At 42.6% G+C, this 27,941-nt stretch overlaps 1 protein-coding gene across 3 annotated transcripts; it reads right to left on the bottom strand.

The window, feature by feature from the left end:
- SHISA5 (shisa family member 5) lies at positions 1-24,203 on the bottom strand. 3 transcript variants are annotated; one of them, XM_074603294.1, is made up of 6 exons: positions 24,113-24,203; positions 20,842-21,010; positions 20,349-20,480; positions 6,482-6,597; positions 5,163-5,381; positions 1-3,244 (listed from the first exon to the last, which is right to left on the bottom strand). In XM_074603294.1, exons 3-6 carry the CDS (start codon positions 20,459-20,461, stop codon positions 3,165-3,167), a joined length of 528 nt encoding a protein of 175 aa, XP_074459395.1. In that variant the 5' UTR covers positions 20,462-20,480; positions 20,842-21,010; positions 24,113-24,203; the 3' UTR covers positions 1-3,164. The 3 variants fall into 3 exon arrangements, with proteins under 3 accessions (XP_074459395.1, XP_074459396.1, XP_074459397.1); XM_074603295.1 differs by lacking the exon at positions 24,113-24,203 and adding an exon at positions 23,666-23,797; XM_074603296.1 differs by lacking the exons at positions 20,349-20,480; positions 20,842-21,010; positions 24,113-24,203 and adding an exon at positions 19,656-19,698.
- Positions 24,204-27,941: the final 3,738 nt, after the last annotated feature.

Genomic DNA, 27,941 nt, shown 5'->3' with positions numbered 1-27,941 from the left:
TACTTCAAACACTGCATTTATTACAAAGGTGCATAGAGTTTATGCCATTTCTTTTGAATACTTACATGTAAACTACCAACAACATACAAAGCTAGGTTACAGTATGTAATAAAATCAACAATAATTATCTAGTAATTTCAGTACAACATAATATTCTACGGTGTTTAATTTCACAAAACATTTCTGAAACAAAGGCACTTACAGAATTACAAAAATGAACATATACTCTTTCAACACTTTATATTTTATATTCCATTCTGCCTCCCCTGCAGCACTGTGGGTAACTAGTTTGATGTGAAGGCAACAGCAACTCGGACTGACACATCAGCAGTGCTTAAACTAAAAGTTTATGGATCAACTTCTCCATCTTTTCTGTAATCATCCCATTCTCTTAACTACACAAAAACAAGTTTCAACGGGTGCACGGCGACAACTGAATAAAATTTGGTCCTACCCCTTATTGTTAATGATGATTAATATACTAAAAATAAGAAAAGATCTGAGTAAGCGCTCCAATTATGAAGTGAGGTAAGTGGACCCTTTTCTTTCAACAAGTTTTGTAACTGAAGTAGTAATCCTGCTAAAGTAGTTCCTTGTATATTAACGATTCATCTCTTCACTTGTATATAGTTATTAGCATATGTTCACTGAACGAAAGGTGTACATTTTCAGGCTCCTTAACCCTATCCCTCATCTCCTCCCACCATACACTGATGTTCAGGGCAATTTATTTGGTCTGCACATCTACACCAAAACTTCAGATTTGGGGACCTCTGTTATTGCTGCCACCTTTACCTTTCTACTATCTTTTCCTTAGGGCTGATGGCAGATGACTGAGCCAACTTCTCATGAAATTGCAGATTTTTCTTTCATAACCAAAACATAACCCTACTGACACTGCCAGGAGCCATACACTTTGTATCACCAGATGGAGGAAAGAAAGAGCGGGGCAGAGGAACACCCTCATGAAGCCTAACACTAGGACACCTGTGCTCTGAGAGCTGCACGGCAGCAGTACTCACCAGCTGCATCTCACTGGCCAGACTCCATCCCAGCAGATGGCTAAGAAAGGTGCTGGAATAGTCTCTGCCCTCCTTCTATATGAATAAACACAGAGGGGTAGGATCTATAGCGAGAGAATTATTTCTGCAGTTATTCAGTGCCCTCCCGCACATAAAAATTCCAGATTTCTAGGAAAACACTTCAGTGTCAATACAGGAGACACTGTCCATTTTCGGTTGTTCTCACATAACTCCTGACAGCGTAACAAAGCATTGTCCGATTTCTGGGCTTATAAGGCAGGAAAGAGGAGGAACACACAGATACAGGGTGTACGTGCTCTGTGAGTGCCTCTTGGCACCATTTCATGCTATTAACTTCAACACTCTTGGAGAGGTGTAACAGAAGGGCATGGGTTGTCATGAATCCCAATGCTAAAAACTTTATACAGGTTTCTTCTGAAATGCCCTGAAGACTTTCTTGAAAAAAAATTAAAAATTGGAACAACCCAGAAATAGATTAAAAAATCAGGAAGAGAAATAAGACTGCCTTTGACAGCAGCAGTTTCCATCAATCATATGAGGTAAAACAATGCCACCATCAATGTTTTTCAAACAGTAATATACCCTAAATAGAATCACATGAAAAATGGCTTAATGGCCTCTCTAGAAAAGTAAATCAGTGTATGAGATATGTCAAAATTATTTCGCTAACTATGTCACAGAGATACATACCACAGACTAGATAGCTCTACTGAGGAATAACAAATTGTATTTCGATGTTAGAAAAGATAAAATTGTAGAGGATACTAAGAAAAAAATATAATTGTGATTCACTTATCAATAGAAGGAGTATAGAGCCAAAAACCTTGCAAACACCAGTAACAGTCATGAGGATGTCTCAAGAGGCTTCATGACTGCAAGCACTGCCTTCTTGAATATACATTACCTTGTGTGAACAAATCCTACCACTCCTTTCCCTGACTTCTCATTTTCTGCTCAGCTTTATGGGAATGTTGAAGACAGAAGGCAGGTTTAATCTCTACTGTGTTGGGCTGGGATTTCTTATCCCCACCCCTGTATAGTACTTTTCAAATGCAGACTGAGTTTATAAAGATCTGTCATCCTTGGTTCCTGCCGTCTACAGTTCCCACTACAGATAGACAGCGACAAACTCTTAAGCATTTTAAACCCCTGATCTATTTGACACCCCATCTCTGTTGTAAAATAAATTCCTTCCCTTATGATGAGACAGGGCTGAACACTGGCAGGTACTTCTGTGTAACACATGATTAAGGTGCTAATTTTCCTTCCAAACATATAAACAAGACATGACTTAAGTAAGCTTGTCCAATAATACCCGGACAACAAATATTTGTCCAATAATTTTTATGAAGAATTCTCAGGCTTTCAGCTTTTGATCTATTTGTTCTATTAAGTGGCAGACAGTTCGGTTTTGTTGTTAGTTTCCAGCTATAAATGAAGATGGCCTGAGGAAACACCCAATGAAGGCACAGCTCTTAAGCCTTAAAACTGGGGAAGAAAATAGGAAATTATCAACTCATACTATTTAGCACTGAAAAATGCAACCTGTCCAAACACAATTAAACGTAGTTTGCTATCCTCTACTGAAGGCAAATGTGCTTCAAAAAAGGAAAATTCCCTTTTGAATGGTAAATGAAATGTATTACATTGTAGCTTACCTACAGTAATAATAGTAGCATTAAAACATGCAGAACATACATAACATGTATCAGGTAGTTTCTTGGAGATTAAGTTTTTATGTTTTAATACTGTGCAAAAGATTGCTACAGCTTTGGGTGTTTGATAATGCTCATATTAGACCATTCCTTTCAAAATTATTGCACAGCAAATGTTATTGTGGTTCTTATTTCTGAAGTATTCCTTCTTCATGCTTTTCTCATTGTATATAGAAAAAAAATATCTCTTTTTGGATTTGCTTGAGGTATACAGTAACAACTTCTGCAAGAAAAATACTCCTTCCTCATACTCAAAGCATTTAAAAAGAATATAATGAACTAACTTTCATTTTACTTGGACAAAAGATTGCTGTCTTCCAGAAAAATATACTATACTTGCACAGTGTAAACAGCACAAATTATACTTTAAAAAGTTTTGTATGCAGAAGGACAGCAGAAGATCTTTTCAATAGGTGGGTTTCTGAGGATCCACATAAGCAGGGTTGTAAGGCGGCTGGCTGACTGGGTAAGGTGCTCCAGCACCAGCTGCAAAAGCAAAACAAACGAAAAACCAGATTTGTAAAGTTTACATTCTGAATTCTACATCTACACTGGCAACTCTGTTTTGAGCACATAGTTAGGAGGTTCCACTTGCCTAGCATCTTAACTGGACTCGAGATCAGTTTGTGACAACTTGTAATGCATCCACATTTCATAAGTAATATCACAAACACCTTTGTTCTTGTGGGGTTTTTTTGATGCTTGAGTGTACATGTGTATTATGGTAGCCACAAGCACATGGTTAGCCTTAAAGAGAGAATGTAGTTTAAAAAAAAAAAAAAAGAACGGATCTGCTACAAACAAATAGCCAGTGGAAGTCAGAGATGAACACACACGAGGATATACCTGATAGTATGTCAGGAAGTAAAAATAAACCACTGGGCAAGAGGACTAGAGAAAGCATCTTAGGATTCCTTCAGGGATAATGCTTTCCTGGTAAGTGTCACAGAGTTAATTAAAAAATTAAAATAAAAGAGAAAAAAGTATCCCACCACTACCAAGCACGTTAAAGAGTTTGACATATATATACTGGGTGTATATCACTCAGAAGATACCCTATTTTCTAGTATTCTGAGACAAGCTGCTCTCAAGTGGCTTCTTCATTTTCAGATCTGTCAAATAGCATAAAGTTAGTTCAAACAACACAGCACCTGATCGGATCCCTGAACGTACAAGTGTGGTTATCTTTTGCTGATCTTGTAAAGTGAGTGGGTTTGGCTCCTGTATGACAGAGCAGGTATTCCCTCCCTTGCATGCAAACTAATTAAGAGAATGCCCCTTGGTTAATAAGAAAAATAAAGGAAATAAAGGAAAGAGCTCTCATTTTGAGGCATTTCTCAGCTGGCAATATTTTTCCCAGAAAAAAAGTATTTTAAGAACTAACAAGCCAGCAACAGTTTGAGAAACCAGAGAGCAGGAGAAGCAAGATGACCAGTTTATTGGCTCCCTCGCATGATAAAGATGAAACCAAAGAACTTTGGGATAATCCCATAAAACCCACAGCTTCTTCAGAGATAACAACAGGGCCTGCCAAGTCAGTGTTTTTACAGGTGGGGCTGGTTTGCACATTGTTAATGTACAATTTCTAACTGATCTGCAAATGCTTAAGACCATGAACAGCCATTTTATATTTGAGTTGTCACAAGAGAGTTACTTTCTAAGGGCATTATCTACTACTCAGGGCTATACTTTGCTCGTTACTTAGAAGAATGAACAGTGTGGTTTGTAAGAGGGTTTGAAGATCCTAGGACAGATAACAGTCTAGTTCTGGCCCCTCTGAAGAGCCAGGAGCCATTTGTTCAGAGAACAGCTATTACCAGAAGAAGCAGGAATTAGTAACAATAATAATAAAGGTGCACGAAAACAATGCTGTGAAGGAAGGAAAGCAGAAGAAAAAAAGATTCTGATAATTCTAACTGCTAGTCACCGGCAAACTTGTCTGAAGTCAATCAGAGGCTTGTTATTCTACAAACATAGTGATGAACTACTAGAAAAAGCCACCTGTGTAGAGATTAAAGCATCTAGCAAATACAGTATTAGAAAGGGTATGTAGAAACACTGAACTACTATACCTATGTTAACTGGACTTTGAGTTTAATATGAAATTTCAAATGAATTAGTAAAACATTCTACTAGATCCACCGACAGTCCCACAAACCACCAAACTTTGTGAATATAGGTCCAGCTACATCTCCTCTTGCAATGCTTAACATCGAAATGGTGATGGGGAAACTTCAGTAATGGTCAATTACAGCATCCACCATCACTTGAACTTTACATATTTGTTTACATTTACATCAACATAGTCATAGAAAATAAAAAATGTAAATAATACAAGATTGGCTACAACACAACTGTCTCTTTAGCTATTTAAGAGATGAAGAAACACTCAGCCTTGCCTCACCTGCCACTGTTTCATGATAAGCTGGGGGTCCTGATGGCTGCATGGGATAAGGTGGAGGATACTGTACAGGGTATGGTGCTACTGGCATTCCCGGTTGTGGCTGGATAGCCACAGGCTGATATCCTTGATATGGGGCTACTGGGTAGCTGGGTGGCACTCCTTGTTGTTGGGGATAGGGAGAGTGAACCACTGTAGTGGAAGTAGTGGTGGTCACAACAGCTGCAAACAAGAAAAAAGGAACACGGTTAGTGCTGATGGTTCTAGGAGATCACCTGGGACAGCCAACAACAGTAGAGTAAAAAATATTCTCTCTTAAGATCAGTTTCTTCAAAATCTCTGTAATTTTCTTTTTGAAGGTCCACGAAAGATTTAGAAATGTAGGCCTCAAAATATACTTCCATTGATCTCAGTGGTAATGAGAGCCTTCACATACTGGGAGAGCAGCCAACTTATCTCCTTGTTTCTCAGCCACAGAGAACAAAGAATTTTTTTCTTGAACTCTTCAGGAACCAGGAACTCAGTCCTGGCAGCCAAATTACCTATCATTTGGAATGAGACTGGAAAACCTGCTTATTTTTAAATGTGATCTGCTTTTAAGGATTAAGGTGATAAAGATCTCCTTTATTTGGTAAGGAGCTTCCTACCATGATTGCCCAAATGAGTTTCCTTTTGTATGTTGTCTACACACCAATGCATACATGTGTTAGTACATCTTTCTCCAAATAACAGGTAGAAAGGCAAATATACATTAACTCATTGATTTTTGTAGGAGCTGACGTTGCATTATTGGTTCACATCTTTTACTGGTATAAGGGAATATTAACACTTTCTAATACACTGCAATAATTTGTTTTCAAAATTTCCTTCTTCTTTATGCTACAATTATAGGCTTTGCTCAAGATTGTACTGTTGCAGTCCTGGGCCTTTGGTGTATTTTTCAAGTATATTTTTAAGAAAACTGGGAAAAATTTATAATTTCATTCTATCCCCTGCTTACCTAAACAAAAAAAACCAAACAGAAGGCAAAACAAACAAACAAAAATCCACACTACAACCCCAGAAACTCCCCAAATGCACACATGGCAGGAGGGGAAAGATAATTTCTAAACACTTAGAAATTATTCCAAAACATCTCTCTGCATCTTCACATTCTAAAGCAGCTTAAATAATTGTATTTAGGTATTGCAACTTCTGTAGCAGAGAGGTAAGGCAAGATTATTTCTCCTTTTATAGGAACATGATTTTCGGGTGGGGGGGGGTGTGTGTGGGAGGAAAGTCTCGTTCAAAGATGTGAAAAAGATAAATATACAGGTACTTACGGCGTGGTCTTCGACATGCTTTATACAAACAGCAACATGAACAGGTGAGGCATAGAATAATAGTAATTACAATCACCGCACAAACAGTAACTCCAATCGCAACAAGGGTTCCAAAACTGCAAGAAAGATACCACCAGAAGTAGTAAGAGTCTTTCATACAAATTTATTACTCTTTAACCTAACCTAACGTACTGTACCAAACACATTGCTCCTCCTCCAATCTGTTGCTTTTACTCGTTCATGCATTTGAATAAGAAATTGGAAGAACTGGCCAGTGGAAGCTGACCAATCCCTATCATGGAGCGCACTCCCTTGTGCATGGAACGAACCCAACATGAGTGTTTGGTCCCTCTCATTTTAGTGTGACTGTGATTCTTGATATTTTAGTGCAACTGTGTGTCCCTTTACGTATTCCAAAAGGTTACCGTGATAAGGTTTCAAAATCACTAGCATGATGACTTAATTTTCCAAGCATTACTTGACTGCTATGAACATACAGGCAGGCATGTCTGAAATGAAGCACTCCAGGCTTCGCAGTGACAGCAAGGTTATTGCACATTTGTTAAGACCTCCCAGGCCCAATCTCGGGACAATCTCAGTACCAAGCAGACCCCTCCACGCTGCAGATTCTTGGCATTTGTAAACAGTTGTTTTAGAAGTCACATTTCACATGGCTTGGAAGATCTGAAATTCTGTCAACTTTACAGCAACAGCAAGTATGTTATGCTACACTACAAGAGACAGAAACACTGCCTAAACCACCAAAACCTAGTATGGAAAGGCCAAAGATTAACACCAGCTTTATCTCTGTGATGAGTACCAAATGATGGAGGCAGATGTAAAGCTTCCGGAAACAACTGTTTATAAGTTGTGTTTACCACACAGGGAAGAAAAAGTAACACTGTAAAGCATTAAATGCCCAGTGACAATTCACTTTTAAGTGTTAATTCACATGACCCATTTCCTGCTGTCTGAAATTAATAAAACCCTTCTTCCACAGAAGCCAAAGTCTCCAGCATTCTTATTTCTTAAAAAATGCACCATGTATCAGTTTTGGGAACAATTGCAGGAAGTCAGTTTTAATGAACAACAGGCTCTAAAATAACGAGTAGAGAGCTGGTTTTATATCCATCCTGTTTTTGCTTCTTCACGGAGATTTTGGCTACAGAACTCTGGTTTTTTTCCTGCTCAGTTTCCTCTAAACAGCATGACACATCTCCACAACCTCCAGCAATTTTCGCTTGGCTACCAAACATCCATCAAATGTGAAAATTGTTTTTGAGTATCAATGACACTGGAAGGTTAAATTGATGACCAAAAAAAAAAAATAAATATGCAAAGTGCTCCATCCCTAGCCCAAATTTGGAAGACTTCACCTCAGTCTTCTAGAGCAACTTAACCCTCAGCAAGTGGGACACTGAATATAAGCATTGACAAATAAACCAGGCTCAATTTAAAATGTATTTCCCCCCCTACCCCCCCAAGAGAGGTTCCATCGATTTTATTCTGTTTCTGCAAGAGCTAGAAGAAAAAAGCTTGGGTCAAATCTCTTTCAAGAATCTGAGCAACAATTTTATCTTACTGTAACTGTATCTAACTTGTGCACTGATTTTGTGAAGTACTAAATATAACGCTATGGATTTACGTCTCAAGTTCTAAATCTAATACTGTGGATCGCCTACACAGTCACTGCACCTATGCATTTCCGTGGGAAACAGGAAGCAGAAGCTGCTGCAGCCTCCTGAAGTCACAGAAGCCATGTCAGAAACACTGCCAGGAAAGCAAACCAGTGAGTGCAACACAGCTGCAAAATGTAAAGATGGATGCATGCATGCTTTGTCACATTCATTTGCATGTTTACAGAATGTTTTTCCCATGCTGACTTGCACACACAAGTGCTTTCCTAACCATGGCGCTTTTAAGTGCTCCTCCCATCCTCCTCACAAGCATTAGTTTCGCTTCAGCACAGTTACGTTCACAGCAAGCTCATCTCCATCCAAAAATCACATTTCTTTCAAGCCTGATATAAAAAAGAAGATACAAATGCAATTTCGGGGAGGATGAGGGGAGGGGTGGGAAGAGAGAAGAAAAAAGGGAGATAAACATGCACAATGATACCACATCCTGAAACACAGGCTGCCTCCTGTCCTTGAGGCCAGCAGCAAACATACATCAAGTTAGAACACAAGCTGAATACTTGTGCATGTGGAAATGCATTAGATTTAAGAGCAACCTGTGGATTTGGATTAATTACACAGGGTCCTTACTAGATACTCATTAGATAAATTCATACATACACTGGAGAAGAAAAAGAGAGAAGTCTGTACAATGGATTCATACATTAGGCTTGACCATCTTGATTGCAATGTTCACAAGAAACAGCATGAATGCCTGTGACAAACTATGAACACCTCTAGAAACGGCATGACAACAAACATTAACTGCAATTACTGTTACTTGTGGAGTGCCATCAGCATTTTCCTTCCTCTTGTTCCCACTTCTGTATCAACCCTGAGAAAGTTCTCCCACTAGGGAACTTAACATTTCCATTACACACAATTATTACCAAACAGCATTAGCAGGGACAACAAAGGAAAAGAGTCTTCTAGGTTCTTCCTTGGGCTTTTTCCCCAGTAAAGAAGGAAAAAGGTTTTTTGCTAGTGACCTACGCCAAGGAAAGAAATTCTTGCGTCAAGGAAAGAGATTAGGCCTGACAAAGACAATTAGAATTCTTCACTTCTACCGACAATGAACCTCTTTGAACTTTAGCAAAAGCTGGGCAAAATCAAACAAAGATAAAAAATGGAGAAAACAGACAAAGTGGAGAAACATCTACTCATCATAAATAAGCTAGCACAGCAGGAAACTGGCAGAGAGCCCTTATCTTTCACGACCACATTCAGTTCTGATATGACAAGAGAAAAAACAGCACAACCCCATCTGCAGCCAAGATGCAACCAAGATGGCCACCAACAGATAAACGCTGGGCAATTTGAAGCATGGGCTCCACTTACTTACTTGTAATGAAGTTGTCTGCTCGCTGAAGCACATATCTCATTGCCTATTTACTGTCTCTAATAAGGAAAGTGACAAAAGCAAAGCTCAGGGAATAAAACCCCACCATATCCTTATTTTCACCAAGTTGTTAGAGACACCCTGTGCATCTTCATCATTTGTCTGTGTCTCTGCTAAAATGACACAACCACGGCATGATGGCAATTTTGCACAGATCTTTTAAAGACTAAATGGAGACACGTATTTAAAGTATAGGTGTGTCAGGCATAGACACTTTAAGGTGCGGTTCTGTGTGTGTGTCTGTCTGTGTAAACACTGTGATTCAGTTCTACCCACTGAAGTACCATGTCATCACTACAGACCAAAATTATAAGCCTTCAGAAACAGCCCAGTGAGAGAAACAACAGACAGGAGTTAGCTCTACCCAGAGTTTTCTAAGGAGTGTACACAAGCGGATTACTGCAGGCATTTTTATCACCCAATTTACACCAGAAGCATAATGTTCCTGCCAGTGCTTGGGCTCATGCAGAACTAATGACTTGAAAGAGCAGAAGGTAGCACGACACTTACGAAAACAAAACAGTACGTGCTACCAACTTGCAGTGTGCTGCATCAACACCCTCTTTCAACAGCAGAGCTCTTCAGAAGTACTTTTTTCTAACAATTTCTATTGATAATCAAAACTAGCAATACTCCTTTGGAATATATGAATGGTCAGGCTCTACCTTAATGTAATAATGTCTGTCCTTTCCCTGCATAAGGAGTACTGCCCTGAGCACTTTTTTCTGAACATTCAGTAATATCCCACGAGTAAAACTACTGAAGAAATCCCACTAGTAAAACTACTGAAAAAAGTACAGGAAGGCTACCAGCAATAGACGATGTTACGTAAGTGAGGCCAGAATGGTGCTCAGCATACTTTACTCAGAGAATTGTCTCAGCTTCAGGAGATATGATATTCCAGATATTGTATAAAGACTCTCTTGTGGTGTGCTAACTCCAGAAAGCCTATACTCCTTTCTTAAACAAAACAATTGCGTCATTTAATTGCTTTCACTTTATGAATCTGTTTAAAAGGACTCTGAAAATATGTGGAAAAAATATATTCACATTAAATGATAATTATATGATAATTAAAGGATAATTAATGGTTATGAAATGATTATTACCAACTGTTAGCATTATACATAAATCACAGAATCGTATCATAGAACGGTTAGAGTTGGAAGGGACCTTAAAGACCATCTAGTTCCAAGCCCCCCGCCCTGGGCAGGGACACCTCCCACTAGACCAGGCTGCTCAAAGCCTCATCCAACCTGGCCTTGAACACCTCCAGGGATGGGGCAGCCACAGCTTCTCTGGGCAACCTGGGCGAGGGGCTCACCACCCTCACACCAAAGATTTTCTTCCTAATATCCAATCTAAATCTACCCTCTTTCAGTTTGAAACCCTTACCCCTCGTCCTGTCATTACACCCCCTGATCCAGAGTCCCTCCCCAGCTTTCCTGTAGGCACCCTTTAGGTACTGGAAGGCTGCCATAAGGTCTCCAACGGAGCCTTCTCTTCTCCAGGCTGAACACCCCCAACTCTCTCAGTCTGTCCTCATAGCAGAGGCGCTCCAGCCCTCTGACCATCTTCGTGGCCCTCCACTGGACCCGTTCCAACAGGTCCATGTCCTTCTGATGTTGGGGGCTCCAGAGCGGCACACAGTACTCCAGGGGGGGATCTCACCAGAGCAGAGTAGAGGGGCTGAATCACCTCCCTCTACCTGCTGGCCACGCTGCTTTTCATGCAGCCCAGGATGCAGTTGGCTTTCTGGGGTGCAAGTGCGCATTGCCGGCTCATGTTGAGCTTCTCGTCCACCAGCACCCCCAAGTCCTTCTCCTCAGGGCTGCTCTCAATCTATTCTCTGCCCAGCCTGGATTTGTGCTTGGGATTGTTCCAACCCATGTGCAGGACCTCACATGTGAAAATCAAAAAGAACAGACATGAGGGATTGTAGCTTAAATATTCTTCCACTGGATGGTTAACGAAGGGAAAAAAAAAAAATCAAACAAAAACCAAACAAGCAAACCACACCTTACCCCCTACACTCTGCAAACTAACGTCAGAGTGCAGAAGTTAGGGTGATCACAGAACCAGATCAGAACACTCTGCTGGCGTCAGTTTGAACATGGGTTTCCAGACTCCCACATTATATATACCATAGTCTCTAAATAAAGCACACACTGTTACAAACAGCTTGAGCTCATTCACTGCCATTTCCTGATTCTTTCTCTTCACATAAAAGCTAACTTTTGCCAATAATTTAATAGAAAACAAAATTGAGAATAAACCCAAACCTAATGGCCGTTTTACTGCAGCAATGATAAATTGCAACTTCTCATAAAATCCATGGGAAAGTAAATATGAAGAGACGACTCCCTGCCCTTTCCTGCCACCACCTCTCTCCTTCCTACTCCCATTCTACCCCTATTCTCTCACCTTGGGAAAGCACTAAATTGCCAATGTAGTGAGCATTCCTCACAGACTCACCTTACCTTTCAAGTTTTCTAATTATTGAAAACATGTGTCAGTTCACATAAGGGGAGTTATGTGATTAGTGCGTGTTTTACCCCCTTTTGGTACTGAACAAGATGCAATGGACTTATTAAAATGTGAGAATAAAACCAAGGATCTAAATAGTACTATTTGCAGAAGTTAATTCTCAAGGCAGTTGTTCATATCAGAGATCTCAATCTTAAACACTGTCAAGTGGAAAAAAATGTAAAATTCTCTGAGTGCATTTAAGGCCTTTTAAAATATCCAGGTTTCAATTCCAGTAACATTTTTAAACCTTCTTAATAGTTTGAATCACTTAAGTTGGAAACATTTTGTAAGCCCTGCCGTAAAGGAAGTTTTTGTATATCTATGCATTCATGACAGTGGGACACACTGCAACTTTTATCTTTAAAAAAGAAAAAACACCCAAATGAACAAGATCACTTAGTTCTGAAAAATTAGTTTAAGCAGCCTATTTATTTCGCAAGTTTTAATCTATTCCAAGATTTGTTCCATGCTACAAGAAACACGTTTGCAGGGTCCTTTTCAAAAGCATGGCTGCTTTTAAAAACAAACATTTACAAATACTGAGTTATGGCTGTAACACAGGGTGGTCTGGAAAGACTTCAGAAGATAATTTAGGCCATTTCTAAAAGTCTAAAAAAAATTGACTATAGACATATCATTCCTTACTGCTCCAGAAAAGGACAGAGTTCCCAGAAATGTGTCAGAATGGTAAACTTCCAGACCTGCCCTGACTCAGGTATAAGGCATGACCAAACAAGTCCCCAGACTAAGATGCTTTCCTAAGTCCAACATTTTAGTCACAGCCATACAATGCCACATACCACCTCTAAAGCTTAGCAGGAAAATAAAGAATAATTTTTTTCTTTTTAAAGAAAAAGCAACAAGACTTCCCATGAGTCTTTCAGAGGGATTAGTTTTTACAACTTTACAGACTTCCTCAGTTTAATATTTTAGCATGGAGATTCAAAACATAAGAACCACTTGGCTAGAGACTCAAAAAAACATTTACTATTACAAAAAAACCAAACTGTTGTGAGGTTAATACTCACAGGAAAACATCAGCATGATTTTAAGCACTTCATAGACTGACCAGCCTATTTTAACACAGCTAAACTAATAACTCCCACTGAAAACCACTAAAGCTTCTCACAACTTTCCATAGTTATTTCTGGGTACCCCCAAAAAGAAGGAAAGTTTGCAGCAGAAGCCCCGAAACAATCGCTGGGACACCTCTGCTTACCTGCAATCTAAACAACCCTGAGCTACACCCCCAAAGTCAGGGCAAACCTACATAGCTGAGCGCAGCCCCGTGGTGCCTAGCATCAGCCAAACCAGCTCTGGCATGAGAACCAAGACAAAAGCAACAACAATAACGCCATGGTGAGCCAAGAAGCCCTGCAACTGCAGAAGTGTTGTAGAAAAAGAATGCAAGAGTCTTTTGAGAAAAAGTTTGCTAAATATGCACTGAATGGGGCCTTTTTCTATTTGGTCAAATAGGAAGCTGATGTCGGTTACTTTAAGCCCCAAATAATAAACTTTAATTTAATACACAAAGACCTACTGGAAGTAAGTTAATTACTACTTTTTTTAAGAGACTACCTTCTCAATTTTTTTTAAGTAACATGTAACAGGTTTAGCACAAGTTCTTAAACAGCCTATATGAGAAAGTGGCTAGGAAGGAACTTCCTGGAGTTTGTGGTTTTACTCAGACATCCAACACCCAGATCCAACAGGTTACTATGGAAGATGTATACAAACATCTCTTCTTGGTTTATAAACAGTTCACTTGTACTAAATAAGTCTATTGACATAAGTTCCTTTGTAATGCATACTAAAAATACAATTTCCCAGGGAAGTTTCCCAGGAAATCTACTATTGTACACTTTGTAGACATTTGAGAATAACTGCTATAGGTAACTGGCACATTAAAAATACGCAAGCAACAAGATGGGGAAAAGTCAGAGCTGCCTCCAGAGGGACTGAAGTCTTTCACCAACACTGCAAGAATTAACACGGCAGCTACATGCAGGTCACAAGACAATTTAAGACAAGTCCATTTGACCCTCAGGATAAAAGCAGCTCTCAAACACAATACAAAGCACTTGCTTCTACAGATGAAAAACAGATTTAAAGTGTTCCTTTAGTGACAAAAAAAGAATGTAGATAGATAACAGGCAGAGATATTTAAGGCAAACAAAGTCAGTCAGTTCCCCTCTTCATGCTGGAGTGCCAATTCAATGATACAGGATGTTACCCCCTGCCCTAATTAAAATTTGGGACCAACATAATGGTAATAGGAAGGATTTTTCTGAAATGGTTAGCTGAATTAATAGGACAAGTTTAACAGGGGGGAAAAAAAAAAAAAGTACCACAGAAAACTTCCCCCACATAAACAACTGCACTGCTATTAATTTGCTACTGCCAATACCATACTAATTCTAGAAAGCAGATTTAAGCAACTAATTAGAAACTAACTTGGCTAAAGAGTTAAAGTTTTAAATAAAATTTGAGAAAAAGGACTTTTTCTGGCAAATTGCTACATGGTGCATGACTTGCCAAACCCACTGTAACTGCAATCACAGGAAGTTTAGGCTAAGTTACACCCACCGCCTTTGCTCACCACGTAACCCAGCTCTTACATGAAACACACCTTTTCTCTACCCACATTACCCATATGTCATCACATACACTGAAGTTAGAAACACTGTGTTCAGACAGGAGCAAAATTGAAATTAGGTAAATCAATTATCCTATACTACTATGAAGTGACATGCTGCCTCACTCCCCCTCTCTTCAGGAAAAGTATTACTCATCCAGCACAATGAGGACCATCACGGGAAATTTAACACTGCACAAATAAGAACAGACCTCTGCAGCAAAGGTCACATTGGGCCAACCACTACTTCTTTTAAACAGTATTCATCATTAACAAGACCTTCATTAAAAAAGTCACAAAAGTGACTTTGGCAACTGGTTCCCTCCTTAACTTAAAAAAGTACAGGTTTTCAAATTTACACCCCAGTGAAACTGAGAGCTCTGGAGATCATGCTTGCAAACATGGAGAGGACTACCACATTAAAAATGAATGGTAGAAAATATTTTCAATAAAAATAGCCTTGTGAAAAGACCAATCGTGGCACAATTGCAAGTCTTCTGAATTTAGTAATTTGTTCATTTCACAGAAGATACTACAACTGTAATTTTAAAAAGCTAGGCCATTTAAGGACATTGTCCTCCCATAACAATACATCTATTGTCTTCCTCCCATAATACATCTACAACACAATCTGTTGCAAATACATCTGGCTACACCTCTGGCCGCAGCTATTGCATGGAAGTATATGAAACAGGAGAGCTGGAGCTAGCTTTGGAATCCACATGTTATTTAGTAGTATCTATGAAAGTTTAAACATTCCTGGTCTTTTAACCACATTTTCAAGGAAGGATTCTGTTTCTTAGGCTACAGGACCCTTGTATGTTAAAAATTTAGTGTTTTCAGAGTTACACTGTGTAGAAGCACAGCAAAGACCACAGAGTTAGAAGAGGGAACACTCTACCCTAGTAAGTACATACTGTTAATGAAGTACACACCCACAGAAAAATGAACTCCTGAATGTAATCCAAGTGATTAATCTTGCTGTGTCTTTACAAGTTTAGGCCAGGTTCTCTTGGGTTTTTTGCCATGAAACAGCCTTCAGTAGTTAGAAGAGCATGCTGACCCAGCGATGCACATCTGCCTCTTGAGTCAGGACAGCATTTTTCAATCTCTCCTTCCATCTTGGTTTTAGAGTAAATAGAACTCACAACCATTAAGCCTGCTGCCTGCAGCAGTCAGCTGAGAAATCATTAATGGCAACTCACAACTGCGCTGTCAGCTCTAAGTAGCTTCTTCACTGAGAATACACTGAACATAAAGCCAAATGCTCTACAATGCAAGTTACAATTACAAATTGTGCAAGCTTGTATTTACTTTTCAGACTAGTAAAAAGCACAGAACATATTTTTTAAATAACTTCAAATCCAAATCTCAATTGTTTCTAGACAATAAGCTTACATTCCTTGGTGAGATTAGCCTGTGTCTGAATGCAAGCCTTACAGAATGGGCTCTGCATGCAGTTTAACTAATTTATTACAGAAAATATTGAGGACTGGTACTGGAAAATAAATCCTCTGCTCACTAACTAGCACCTGCTTACATTTCTAGAAGTTCTTTTCCAATGAATCATCTTCCTAATTTATTTTCTTATCATTGGCAACCTATTATAGATGCTGGAGCATCCAAATACATGGTAAAGTGTGAACTGAAGTCCCTGACAGTGATGGGGAGGAGGAGGAGAAATGGGATACAGATCAGCATCACAGTATTTTTTACCTTGTCTATGGAGAAAGCATATGCTTAAAACCATCTAAATTGAGAGACAGCAAATTAGGGTAATTACATCTTCCACAGTTAGAAATGTACTGGTTTTGCCGAGTTATGCACGCAGCAGACTATTGCAGATGCTGCATTTCAGCCAAAGGTAGGCAGAACAACATGGATTTTCTCCATTTCACAGAAGGAGAACCATGTCATAAGAAACACAAACCCCGCATGAGCACATCCTCAGTCTAACAAGGCTGTCCTGTCTCTGCCAGCTGAGGCTTCCCAGGAAGGCTCTCATTCTGCCTCCCTCTTCTCATCGCATAAGGAAGAACCGCCTTTTCTCAAGTATTACTGAATCTGTTACCCAGCCTGCTCTAACTTCAAGGCAGAAATTAATTCAGAAACAGAGTTCAATTAACTGTGTACAAAGACAATTTGAAGTTTTGTTTCCGCTTAGAAAGACGGACATCAGTTGCCCAAACTACATTATTTTCTTCTGTAACTCTGATACAGATGTTCTGAATTGACCCACCTCCTTAAACACTCAAATACTTCACAATTAGTTGAACTGTGGATGTGAGTCATCTAATCTCCTTTTCCAGTAAGGGTCACTATTGGAAAATTGGCATACCAAGGCTAAATAACCATGTTACCAATGCAAGTTATGACAACCGCGGTTCCAGTGAATCACTGCTCTGCTTTTTGCACAGCTTCTTTCTATGTACTGCAGAATGAAAGGGGAAAAAACAATTAAATTAACATTACTACTCACAACCCACCTTTGAAACCAGAGCACAGCAGGGGAAAATTCAGTAATCCAATTAAAAGGAAAAAAAGTGAAACACCTCCCAGCAGTAAATCCTTGCCACAATGCATTCACTAGCAGAAACCACAGAGCTAGCACTAGCAGAAGAAATTGTGTAGAAATTTCTTACATGCAAGAAAATAAAGACTCCGACCCAGAAGCTCTGAATGATCTTTTAAGGGTTGATCAACAACGGAAAAAGCCTGAATGTGAGTTAACGCTGACTTTTCTGCTTTTCCTAAAATGCTTACATTTGCTTCTAAATGGAGTGTTCTGGGAAGCAGAATGCTCTCAAGTACTTGAAAGTAAATTATTAAGACACTCCAAAGAAATGTCATTTATTGTCTTTAAAACATCCAACAGAAGACTGTAAGACATGAACTGCTTGCACTGTGAACTGCACTGAATAGGGTTGCCCAAAGAGCCTTGCACCCCCTGCCTGAACAGCACTCGATACACAATATTAAATACTGTAACATATTAACATTAAAGGACACTAATAAAAAGAAACCTACTAAAAAACCTGGTGCTTTGATTGCACTTCTCCAGAAGACCTCAGAATAAACACAGCAAAAAAAGCAAAAGCACAAGCAAACTAAAAACTCCTCAGCTAAACAAGACCAGGAAGAACATACATATCACCCCTAATCCTTCACTAACACTGTCCACAGAATTACAGCATAATTGCGTCAGGAGGTGAGACACCCCAGCTCACTCAGCTCAGCGGCAAGTCCACACGAAGTTTGTGACAAGCCCTCAGAGAGGTGAAATTCTCTTAAAAAGCCACGATTTATGAGCAACGTGCCAGAGTGGTAACTTGAACTAGGAATACGCTCGACGCAAGAATGAGGAACTAAATGCTTTCTGACCCTTCATGCCAGGAAACCATCATCTCTTCCTTGTGTCAAAGGTAGCATTTGCAACTCAAGAGAAAGAACAGGGCACTAAAGAAGCTGTTCTTTGTTGGCTCTCCTCCTGCGTAAAGACTGTTTAAATTGACTGTTTAAAGACTACGCTCATCTTGCTGGAGATATAAAGAAATATCTCAACTGACATCAGCCCTCCTCTCCACACAGTAAAGTATTAAATAAACACAGTCATCAAGAAACGATGTAAAATTAATCTTCTAAAAGAAACTGGCACGAAGCAAGAGGGTGGAGCACACCTTGCAGGCAGAAACCAGGGACAACTCTTCCAGAGGGAATACAGCTTACTGCTTGGTTAAAACAAATAACAAAACAACAAACAAAACCAAAACCAACACATACCACATAAAAACCTGGACAAAGTCTGTAATGAAACTGAAACCTACCTGGTGTCCCACTGACTGCAGTCATGTGAAGTCCTACTCACTTTCACTCCTAATGTTTAAACACCCAAAAATCAGGCACCCAAAGTCATTAATCACTTTGGGAAGTTCTGGGGATATGATTTTTTCCTCTGGAGTCACATCCAAGTGGCTTTTCAAGGGTGATATTCCTGTGAATAATTACCACCTTTCTATTAAAATTGCCTAACTAGAAACGAAGTTTGGTGTTAAGTCTAGGCCTTTGGCACCAGGCGTTAGTTTTTCAAAGCTGTAATGTAACTGAAAGGAAAAAGAGAAGTCACTAATGACCCATTTTCTCAAGGTGAGACATCAATGATTCTTTTTAGACATTCCATAGCTGAAAACAAAGCTAAAGAATGCAACCTAGTTGCCATTTCCTAAATATTTTCTGTCCTTTACAAACGCACCCTTGTGAACTGTGGGCCTTGATTACACGTCCTTAAACAATTTTGCATGTTTTTTTGGTTTTGTTTGTTTCTTAAAAGACCATATTCTTTCATTTTCTGTGCTTTTTTATAACTATGGTTGCTGACATGGAAAAAATATATTTAATGCATTCTTTATATTTAACCTTTATTACTTTGGCAGATTCAAGATCTCCGCAGCCCCAAAGATGGGAAACGGAAGGTTTTTTTCCCATATCTTGTGACTAACAATGCACCAAGAGCGAACAGAAAATAGCAAGATGAGGCTCACGCCTGCTATACTTGAACCACGCACTTGGAGATAGGCAAGAGAGCTCCTGCAGCCCAGCAGAGAGGAAGGGGCACCCCTCCTCCGGAACACGTGTCATATCACCCCTTTCCTTGTGGGCGACCATTGGGTCAAAAGAGACGGAGGATCCCAGACGTTCCCTTACGCCCCCTCGCACCTACGCCTCCAGCGAGGCTGCCGTCCCACCGCCTGCAGGATGCGGAAAGACGCTCCTATAGGTGACACAAGGCGGGCTGCTCCCCTCCGCCGCGCCAGAGAACGAGCACAGCCCCCAGCACCCGCCGTCCCACACCCTCCCCGGGAGGCGGGGGCGATGCGGCGGGTCGGCGCCTGCCCCGGCTGGCCGAGCCCCCTCCCCAGCCCCGCCGGCCCCACTCACCCCATGCTCGCCGCCGCCGCTCGCCCCACGCCCGCCCCCGCTGGCGTCACGCCGCTCGCCTCGCCCCCTTAAAGGCGTGGCAGCATGGCTGGGGGCTCCTCCTCCCACGGGTTCGAATCCCCCCCCGTCCGGGGTGGCTGGAGGATTAATTATTTAAACGCGTGCAGATGTATCAAATATTCACAGCTTGGAATTAACCCTTCTCCTCTTTGTGGCCTTCCACGCTATGAAAAACAGAAACGTTCTACAGCAGGACTCTTGTCATCACCAATGCGATGCACAGACTTAAAAGAATTTATTTTGCCTGAGACTGTAACAGTTTTTAACCAATATTTCTTGTTCTATGTGCCAGAGATGCTAAAACCAAGGAGACTCTTCAAACAAAAGCAGCCACTATGGACTTAAGCCATCAGTATCGAAGGGTCCAGAGCAAGTGTGCTAATTCCTGTTCAGCAGTGAGGACACAGACTGTTACATACAGGGATCGTTATGGTCTAAACCACAGGATAACACTTCTTTCTCGTGTCTCTGCTTCTTCAGATATTCCAACACGTACACAGAGTTTGAGCGCTGCACATTCTTAACACACAAAAAAGTATTTCTATTTTCCTATTCTATTGGCATGTATTGATTATACAATGAAGAACCTCTAAATAAATATAATTTTAAAAGCTGAGACTTTGCATGGCTTACCTGGGGCCAGAAATGTAATCATCAGCGTCTGAAAAAAACTGCATGTCATTAACGTTGCTTGAGACAGAGGTCCTGTAATTATCAGGGTCTGAAAAAAACTGCATGGAATTCATGTTGCTTGAGTCAGAGGTCCTGTATTAAGAGAATGCATGTCAAAAGTTGAATTTATATTCAAGTACCTGATTAAGTTCCAAATCCTTATGAAAGGTAACGGACACTAAAAAGAGATTAATGTTGTCACCATCAAAGAAAAATTAAATAAGGTAAAAGTATTTGAAAATGCTCAAGAAAACACTACACCAGTTCATGCATCAATTTGTCCACCTCATTGTTCCTATTTTACAGGAAAGTTACATGCATTAACTTAGAAGCCTGACAGAGCCAGATATAGAGCTCAAAGGTCCCTTCGAAAGTTTTTAATCATTAAGCTGTGTATTTTTGTCATTTGATGACAGAATTATAACCTGCTGTATACATTCAGTGTGCCTCCTACCTTCCATCAAGCAGATTACATGGAAATTGTTGTTCTTCATCAAATTTTAAGAACGCATTAGAGCAACAGTAACGAATCACGCAATTTCCACAGCAGTAGTAGGGACAGGATTTTACAGATTGCGCCTTGCCATGATGATCAATATATGCCTGACAATCCTCACCCAAACCTGAAAGAAGTTAAAATCCAATAGTTAGTAACTAAAGAAATAGTCATATAAAGTCTCCTTCTCATACTGACCAGCCCACCTAGGTTAACATTTAAATACGTTTCAATTATTTTGGTTAGATTTTACAAAACCAGTTATTTCCTTTAGAGTACAGCAAAGGTAAATACTTACTCCTTGCACACAAAGTATCTGGTCTTCATCAACTAGCTCTTCCCAACTTTTCACATATAAGTAAAGGACAAAACTGCATGCAAATACACTTATGAGATGCTCTGTCTGGTGACACTCTCTTCAGTACCTCTCCTAGTAGCTACCAAATTACTGTAAAGACTCAAAAAGCAATGTGACTAGCCAGATCTGTTAAAAATCCACATAAGCCCTAGGATCAGTTAGAAGAAAATGTTAAATTTTCCTAGATATTTGATGCGAAAGATGCAACACAACTGCGTTCACGGTAGATTTGGATTTCCATCCGACTTGGTTGTTCTTACTTTGGCTTTGTTCACTTCGCAGAAAATCCTGATCCTCTTAATCCATGGCATAAAACAGAGGCGGCATAAACCAGAGATTCCTAGGACTAAAATCAGTCAAGTGACATCTTCCCACTGCAAGCATCAACTAGTGCAGCTACAATGATAAGGAAAAACTGAGATGTTTGTGTACTAGGATGGGTTTCTTAGGAGACATCCCATGCTTTTCAGCATTGCACTGGGCCGACACATTCCTCAACGTACTAGATGTTGTCTCTCTTTGCCCTCTCAAGCCTGAATGACTGTAACGTAAGAACAGCACATTAAAAGCTTCCAACTGTCACATAAAAATACTTCTCAAAGCTTAAGCAAAAAGCATTTCCTAAGAAGAATCTTTAGCAACAGTATCATTACAGTTTTCAGTGATAAATGCTGCACTCAGCTGTGTTCTAGTCCCCATTTTCCTTCCTATCACACAAACAAGATCACACCCTATTTTGCTCCTAAACCAGATTCCATTTGAGAAGCTCAAATTACTTCAGGTGCAGCTGCTCAGAGAAAGCAAACAAGAAGAGGCAAAGACAACAAATCATGTTCCCTGAGAAGAAAAGTAAGGGGTATTTCCTGGAGTATTTGAACTCATTTTGCCTTTTGAAAACTCAGTCTTGACTCTCTGGCACTAAGACATACCTGAATATTTCAGACAACATTAAAAAGAAAAAAACCCCAAAATAATGTTCTAAGGGGTTAAATGTGACAGTTCATTAAACACAAGCAAAGAGGACCCTCTGTATCAATACCAATACCCCAGCACTTCTACTACTATGTTTACGCATCCTTACGCCTGGTTCACCAATTTTTTCCTCTGCAGACATGTAACGCCACCTGACAACTGTCTCCTTCCTGTATCAGCAATAAGGAAATGGTAGGTAGCTAAACCGATTCCAAAATACCTTGTGAAATTACAAACAAAACAGACCAACCAACAAAAAAGCTCCCTCCACGTCACAATTGCACTACTGTAGCACAATAAAATAAAGGAAACCAAAGGTGTAGGCCAGTTCTCAGGTGCCAGAGCTGAGCCAACCAAGGCCAAGAACACCAAAAGAGAATAATTTGGCTCTCTACTTTGTTCCTCTCTTCTTCCATGAGCTGTAGCACCCGTGAGACTCTTCCTCAACTGATTCGACTCATCAGCAGATCAACCAGTGGCTTGTGGGACTTTTTTCCCCAGTCGGTTTGCTGTCAGGTTAATAATTTGAATCACCTCAGAACAGGTCCAGTGTACATACACCCAATCCAGCACAAAGCAAGGGCTAAGGGAGGCAGAAATGAGCTCCTGTTTTGGTACACCTGCTACTGAGGGGTCCATCTTATCCTGCAAACAGCAGCCCGATGATTTCACACAATCAATTCCACAGAAACCCTTTATCAAACTGATCGACTTCCACCTTAAGAGCAGAGCTGCTGAACTGTTTCCACTGAAAGTCCACAACCATTCCAATAAGAAAACATCTAACTTCCAACGCCATTTATTCAAGGCCAGCTTGCATACAGTTTTACTGCTGTAGCACCATCACCAGCTTAGGAACCCTTTTTCTGGTGCTCACACTTCAAAGTACTTACAGGGAAAACTCTGACCATTTCAGCCATGCTTTAGCTCAGCCCTGACAAAATGTGACCCTTCCTTACTACTCTGACCAAGTTAAATGTCCTCTTGCAGATCCACTAAAGATCCCACTCACCTTTCCTGCACGCATCTGTGTGGAATTTGACCCATCAGATGAAGTGACGCCACTGATGCACACAATACCAAGAGCGCTTCTCCTTTTCTGAGCCTTGACCTACGATCACATCTGCTTTTTCTCATCACATGACAAAGCTAGGGATAACCACATGCCCCATCCTTTAAGCACAATAACAAGATAGCTACAGATAGGGCTGCTGAAAAAAACCCCAATTATCAATGTTAGCATCTGATATGAACTCCATTACCAAATCAGTTTAAATAAGCAGTGCTGTTTATGCAATATCATCACTTAACACTTAAGTATTTATATTATCTTGCCCTAAAAGGCTAAAATTTACTGTGTCAGGGGTAAAAAGGTGAAGGTTTTTAATGAGAGGCACCAAGAGCGACTGGCAGCCACTTTATGGTACATCGTTTCTCCCCCAGTGGTCTTACCTTCGGTTTACCGGCAGACAGCACTCATTAGGCAGGTCCAGGCAGTCATTCCTGAGGCACTAATTGCTGCTGCCTAACAACACGCACCGGTATCAACACAAACTTACCTCACTTTCAGCGTAACTTTTCTCCCAAGGAACCCAATTTGCCTCCTCCTTCCTCCCCCAACCCCCCCCGCCATGTGGCCATGGGCCCCCCAAATCCCCACGCCCCGGCCTCAGCGTCGGCCCTCGCTCCACCGTTCGCCGGCAGTTGGGCTGAGGAGTCCCTGCTCGAAGCCAGGGCTCCCCAGCGCCGGAGGCTTCGGTAGGGCCTTCCCGGGGGACGCAGCCCCGGAGGAGGCCGGCAGGAACCCCCAAAGCCGCCTCAGAAAGCGCCGCCGGACCCCGCAAACCCTCCTTGAGGGCCGGGACATCCCCCACCCCTCAGCCGCCGCCCCGCGCTCACCGGCCGCCGCAGAGGAAGCCGAGGGCGCCACGCCGCAAGAGGACGGCCGCTGCTCCCCGGAGCGGGCGGGGGCCGGCCGGGCGGCGGGAGGAGCAGCGGCGGGGCGGGGCGGGGAGCACAAAAAAGAGCGGGAAAGCGCCGCCCCGAGCCGCGCTGCGGCCTGCCATGAGGCCGGCTCTGTGCTCTGGTTTACCCTGGGACCTGTGCTGCGACCTCACCACGGTCAGGCTGGCACCTCAGGTGGAACCCTTGCGCGCTGCTTGTAGAGTAGCTAAAGGGCATTCCCTGCTGCCCAGTTCGGGGTCCTGTTCACAGAATGACAGGAGGGTATGGGTTGGAAGAGACCTCTGGAGATCATCTAATCCAGCCCCCCTGCCAAAGCAGCTTCACCCAGAGCAGGGTGCCCAGGAACGCTTCCAGGCGGGTTTGGAATATCTCCAGAGAAGGAGACTCCACCACCGCTCTGGGCAGCCTGTGCCAGTGCCCTGGCACTCTCAAAGTAAAGAAGTTTTTTCTCATGCGGAGGTGGAATTTCCCGTGTTCCAGTTTGTGCCCGTTGCCCCTTGTCCTGTCGCTGGGCAACACTGAAAAGAGTCTGGCCCATTCCTCTGGACACCCGCCCTTTAGATACTGACAAGCATTGATGAGATCCCCCCTCAGTCTTCTCCAGGCTAAAGAGACTCAGATGTCTCTCAGCCTTTCCTCATCAGGGAGGTGCTCCAGTCCCCTAATCATCTTCGTAGCCCTCCACTGGTCTCTCTCCTGTAGTTCCTTGTCTTTCTTGAACCGGGGAGCCCAGCACTGGACACACGCTCCAGATGTGGCCTCACCAGGGCAGAGCAGAGGGGGAGGATGACCTCCCTCCACCTGCTGGCCACGCTCTTTTTAGTGCACCCCAGGATGCCCTTGCCCTTCTTGGCCACAAGGGCACAGTGCTGGCTCATGGTCAACTCGTTGTCCACCAGGACTCCCAGGTCTCTCTCTGCAGAGCTGCTCTCCAGCAGGTCAAGTCCTAACCTGGACAGGTGCATGAGGTTATTCCTCCCCAGGTGCAGGACCCTACATTTGCCCTTGTTGAACTTCACTAGCTTCTTCTCCACCCAATTCTCTAGCCTGTCCAGGTCTCGATGAACAGCAGCACGGCCTTCCGGTGTGTTGGCCACTCCACTCAGATTTGTGTCATACAACACAAAACTGCTCCCCAACATTATTGCTGCTGTACCAACTGAAGGCTTCCTTCTTGCAGCATACGCCAAGAAATCCTTTTAAATGGAGATTGCAAACACACGGTAAGGAATTCACTCCACGGAGTTCAGGACAGTGAGAGCAGTGCCCCTTCCTGAGGACTTGAGTCCCGTCACATGCCCCTCGGAGCACAAAAATCCCATGTGGTCCACAGGAGAGTAGCAAGGGGCCTGAGAAACGTCATTCATCAAAACAAATTTCCCTACTGTTGGAGACCGATAAGTGCGTTTCTAGTGCAGGAAGGAGAAAAGAGTTGGTTGCAGAGTGACTGCTGAAGAGCTCTGGGAAGCTGGCGGAGTGCTAGAAGGCAGAATCAAATAGTGGTGAGCAAAGCACAAAGGAAATCCCATGGGGTGGCTGTCCGGACATGAACAATCCTCTGCTCTTCAGGCAAACTATGGGTAGTCTTACGGTGTGTGCGTTAGGTGCCTTCCTGAGAGGCCTTGAGGCCACACAGAAGTTGATTCCTTAAAGTAGGAAGCAGCTGTCCTCTCTGAGGAAGGCAGTGGAACCTGGGAGGCCCGACAGGCTTTGCTGCCAACAAAGAGGCAATGAGGAAGGAAAGGATCTCTATCATTTCATGATCACTATACCCAAGACGGCCTCCAACCACCACATCACCCGCAAGTCCAAAACAGTGGTTTGGCAGTGGCTTAAGAGGCAATTTAAACGATGATTAAATGAGGATTTCAGTCCGGCCCTGGGAGCACCCTCACACCTGGCAGGGTCAGTGGTGGGCTCCGCGGTGCTTGGTGAGGAAATGGCCCTGCTGCCGGGGCGCTCACCTGAGCCCGCAGCCTGGGCTGCCTTCCCCTGGGGACTCCTCCTGACCTTGGATCAGAGCTTGTACTGCAGCACCGTTGCCAAAGCCCCCCAGGGACTGAAGAAACAGCTCCTTTGGCTGCCCTCTACGGTAAGTACCGAGCCCAGGTACAGTGAGTTTCTGAGGGTAAATGGCCTCTGCTCTGCACTTCCCTCCGGTTGGGTTTTCTTCTATTGCTCCACGAGACATCCTCGTAGGCCTTCAGGAAGGCGGCGAGCAAGGGAAGGTTTCAGTCTTCCCTGTCCTGCCTGCTCCTTCCTAGACTTTTCTAGAATCTTTCCCTCGCAGAAGGACGGGAAGCTCAGGTGTGTTAGGAGATGGCTGTGGGCACTGGTAGAGGTGAATGGTCAGCAGTCGAGAGGCTTGTGCAAGTCTCTTCCACTGAGAATCCCTGTTGTTTATTTCAGGTAAGTTCTTCAGGCTGTTTGGATCCAATTGAAGAGCCAGGGCACAGAAGCTTGCTCAGGCTGTGTGATTGCTCTCTCTGTCTAGTTCCAGGCTTCATGAGGTGCCTTGTATGCCAAAGAGTTGGGAGGTCCAAACTCGTGACTGGAAGATCTCCCAAGTTCAATAGCTTTCTCAAGGGGTTTTCTGCAAAAGGCTGTTTCTTGAGCTCTAGCAATGCTATAACCATGTGCATGTGTGAAATGTGGATTATTTTCCATACTCGCCCTGAAGTTGTCTATGAGCTCAAGAACTGTATCACGTAGATTGTTGTGATATTTGCAGAGACAAGTAGGCAGGGGCAGAAGCGGAGAAATTCAGTTGCTTTCCAGAAGTGAATTAGCCAGTGAGCCTGCAGCATGTACGACTGTGTGCCAGTGTCTGGTGCTAAGATGGAAAGAGTGCCTGAGTTGTGTGGTGTTGTGATTTCCCCCATACATTGGGAGAGGAGAGTGAGACTGAGAAGTTATTGTTTCCCAGGTCGAAACCTTTGCATTTCTGTGAGTCTGCTGTAAGAGACGTGGCAAGTTAGAGAGGAATAAAGCCGTGCGTAGTCTCCAGAAATGTCTTGCTGGGGCTTGGGTGGCTGCGCAGGGTCCTGGGGCTCCCAGGCAGGGCCCCACAAGGACAAGCTTTGGGGCAAAGAGCATTGTGCCCCCAACGGCCCAGCGCAGTGGTCCTGTGGCCAGATCCTACTGCCAGCCCCAGCCCCGAGAGATGTCCAGTGAGAGCTATCTCTGCTCTGACTCCAGAGACGAAAGGCCAGGGTCCTGTGAAGCCACCTGTCTGAGCCCTGTGAAAGGCTCTTGTCATCCAAAAGAAGCTCCGGACTTCTCAGAGCTTCTCAGCTATTAGCAAACGTCCTTGAGGCTGTCTCAGAACAGCAGGCTGCAGGGCCAGTGAGGCCCCAAGCACCCGGCCATGGTGCTGGGCAGCCGGCCGAGGCCAGCCAGCCAGGAGGGAGGTGGTCTGGGGAAGGTGCTGCAGTCACTCTGCAACCAACTCTTTTCTCCTTCCTGCACTAGAAACGCACTTATCGGTCTCCAACAGTAGGGAAATTTGTTTTGATGAATGACGTTTCTCAGGCCCCTTGCTACTCTCCTGTGGACCACATGGGATTTTTGTGCTCCGAGGGGCATGTGACGGGACTCAAGTCCTCAGGAAGGGGCACTGCTCTCACTGTCCTGAACTCCGTGGAGTGAATTCCTTACCGTGTGTTTGCAATCTCCATTTAAAAGGATTTCTTGGCGTATGCTGCAAGAAGGAAGCCTTCAGTTGGTACAGCAGCAATAATGTTGGGGAGCAGTTTTGTGTTGT

The sequence above is a fragment of the Larus michahellis genome, chromosome 10 (assembly GCF_964199755.1).
Source record: "Larus michahellis chromosome 10, bLarMic1.1, whole genome shotgun sequence".
In the NCBI taxonomy this organism is placed as follows: domain Eukaryota; kingdom Metazoa; phylum Chordata; class Aves; order Charadriiformes; family Laridae; genus Larus; species Larus michahellis.
Note: the sequence above shows the minus strand (reverse complement) of the source record. Positions and strands in the feature narration are given on the sequence as shown.

Coding starts and splice junctions, on each gene's coding strand:
- SHISA5 (XM_074603294.1), bottom strand. CDS start 20,461: ATGAATTCCATGCAGTTTTTTTCAGACCCTGATAATTACAGGACCTCT. Junction 6,598..20,348: donor GATTACATTTCTGGCCCCAG/GTAAGCCATGCA, acceptor TCTTTCTTGCAG/TTTTGGAACCCTTGTTGCGA. Junction 3,245..5,162: donor TTATCATGAAACAGTGGCAG/GTGAGGCAAGGC, acceptor TTGCTTTTGCAG/CTGGTGCTGGAGCACCTTAC.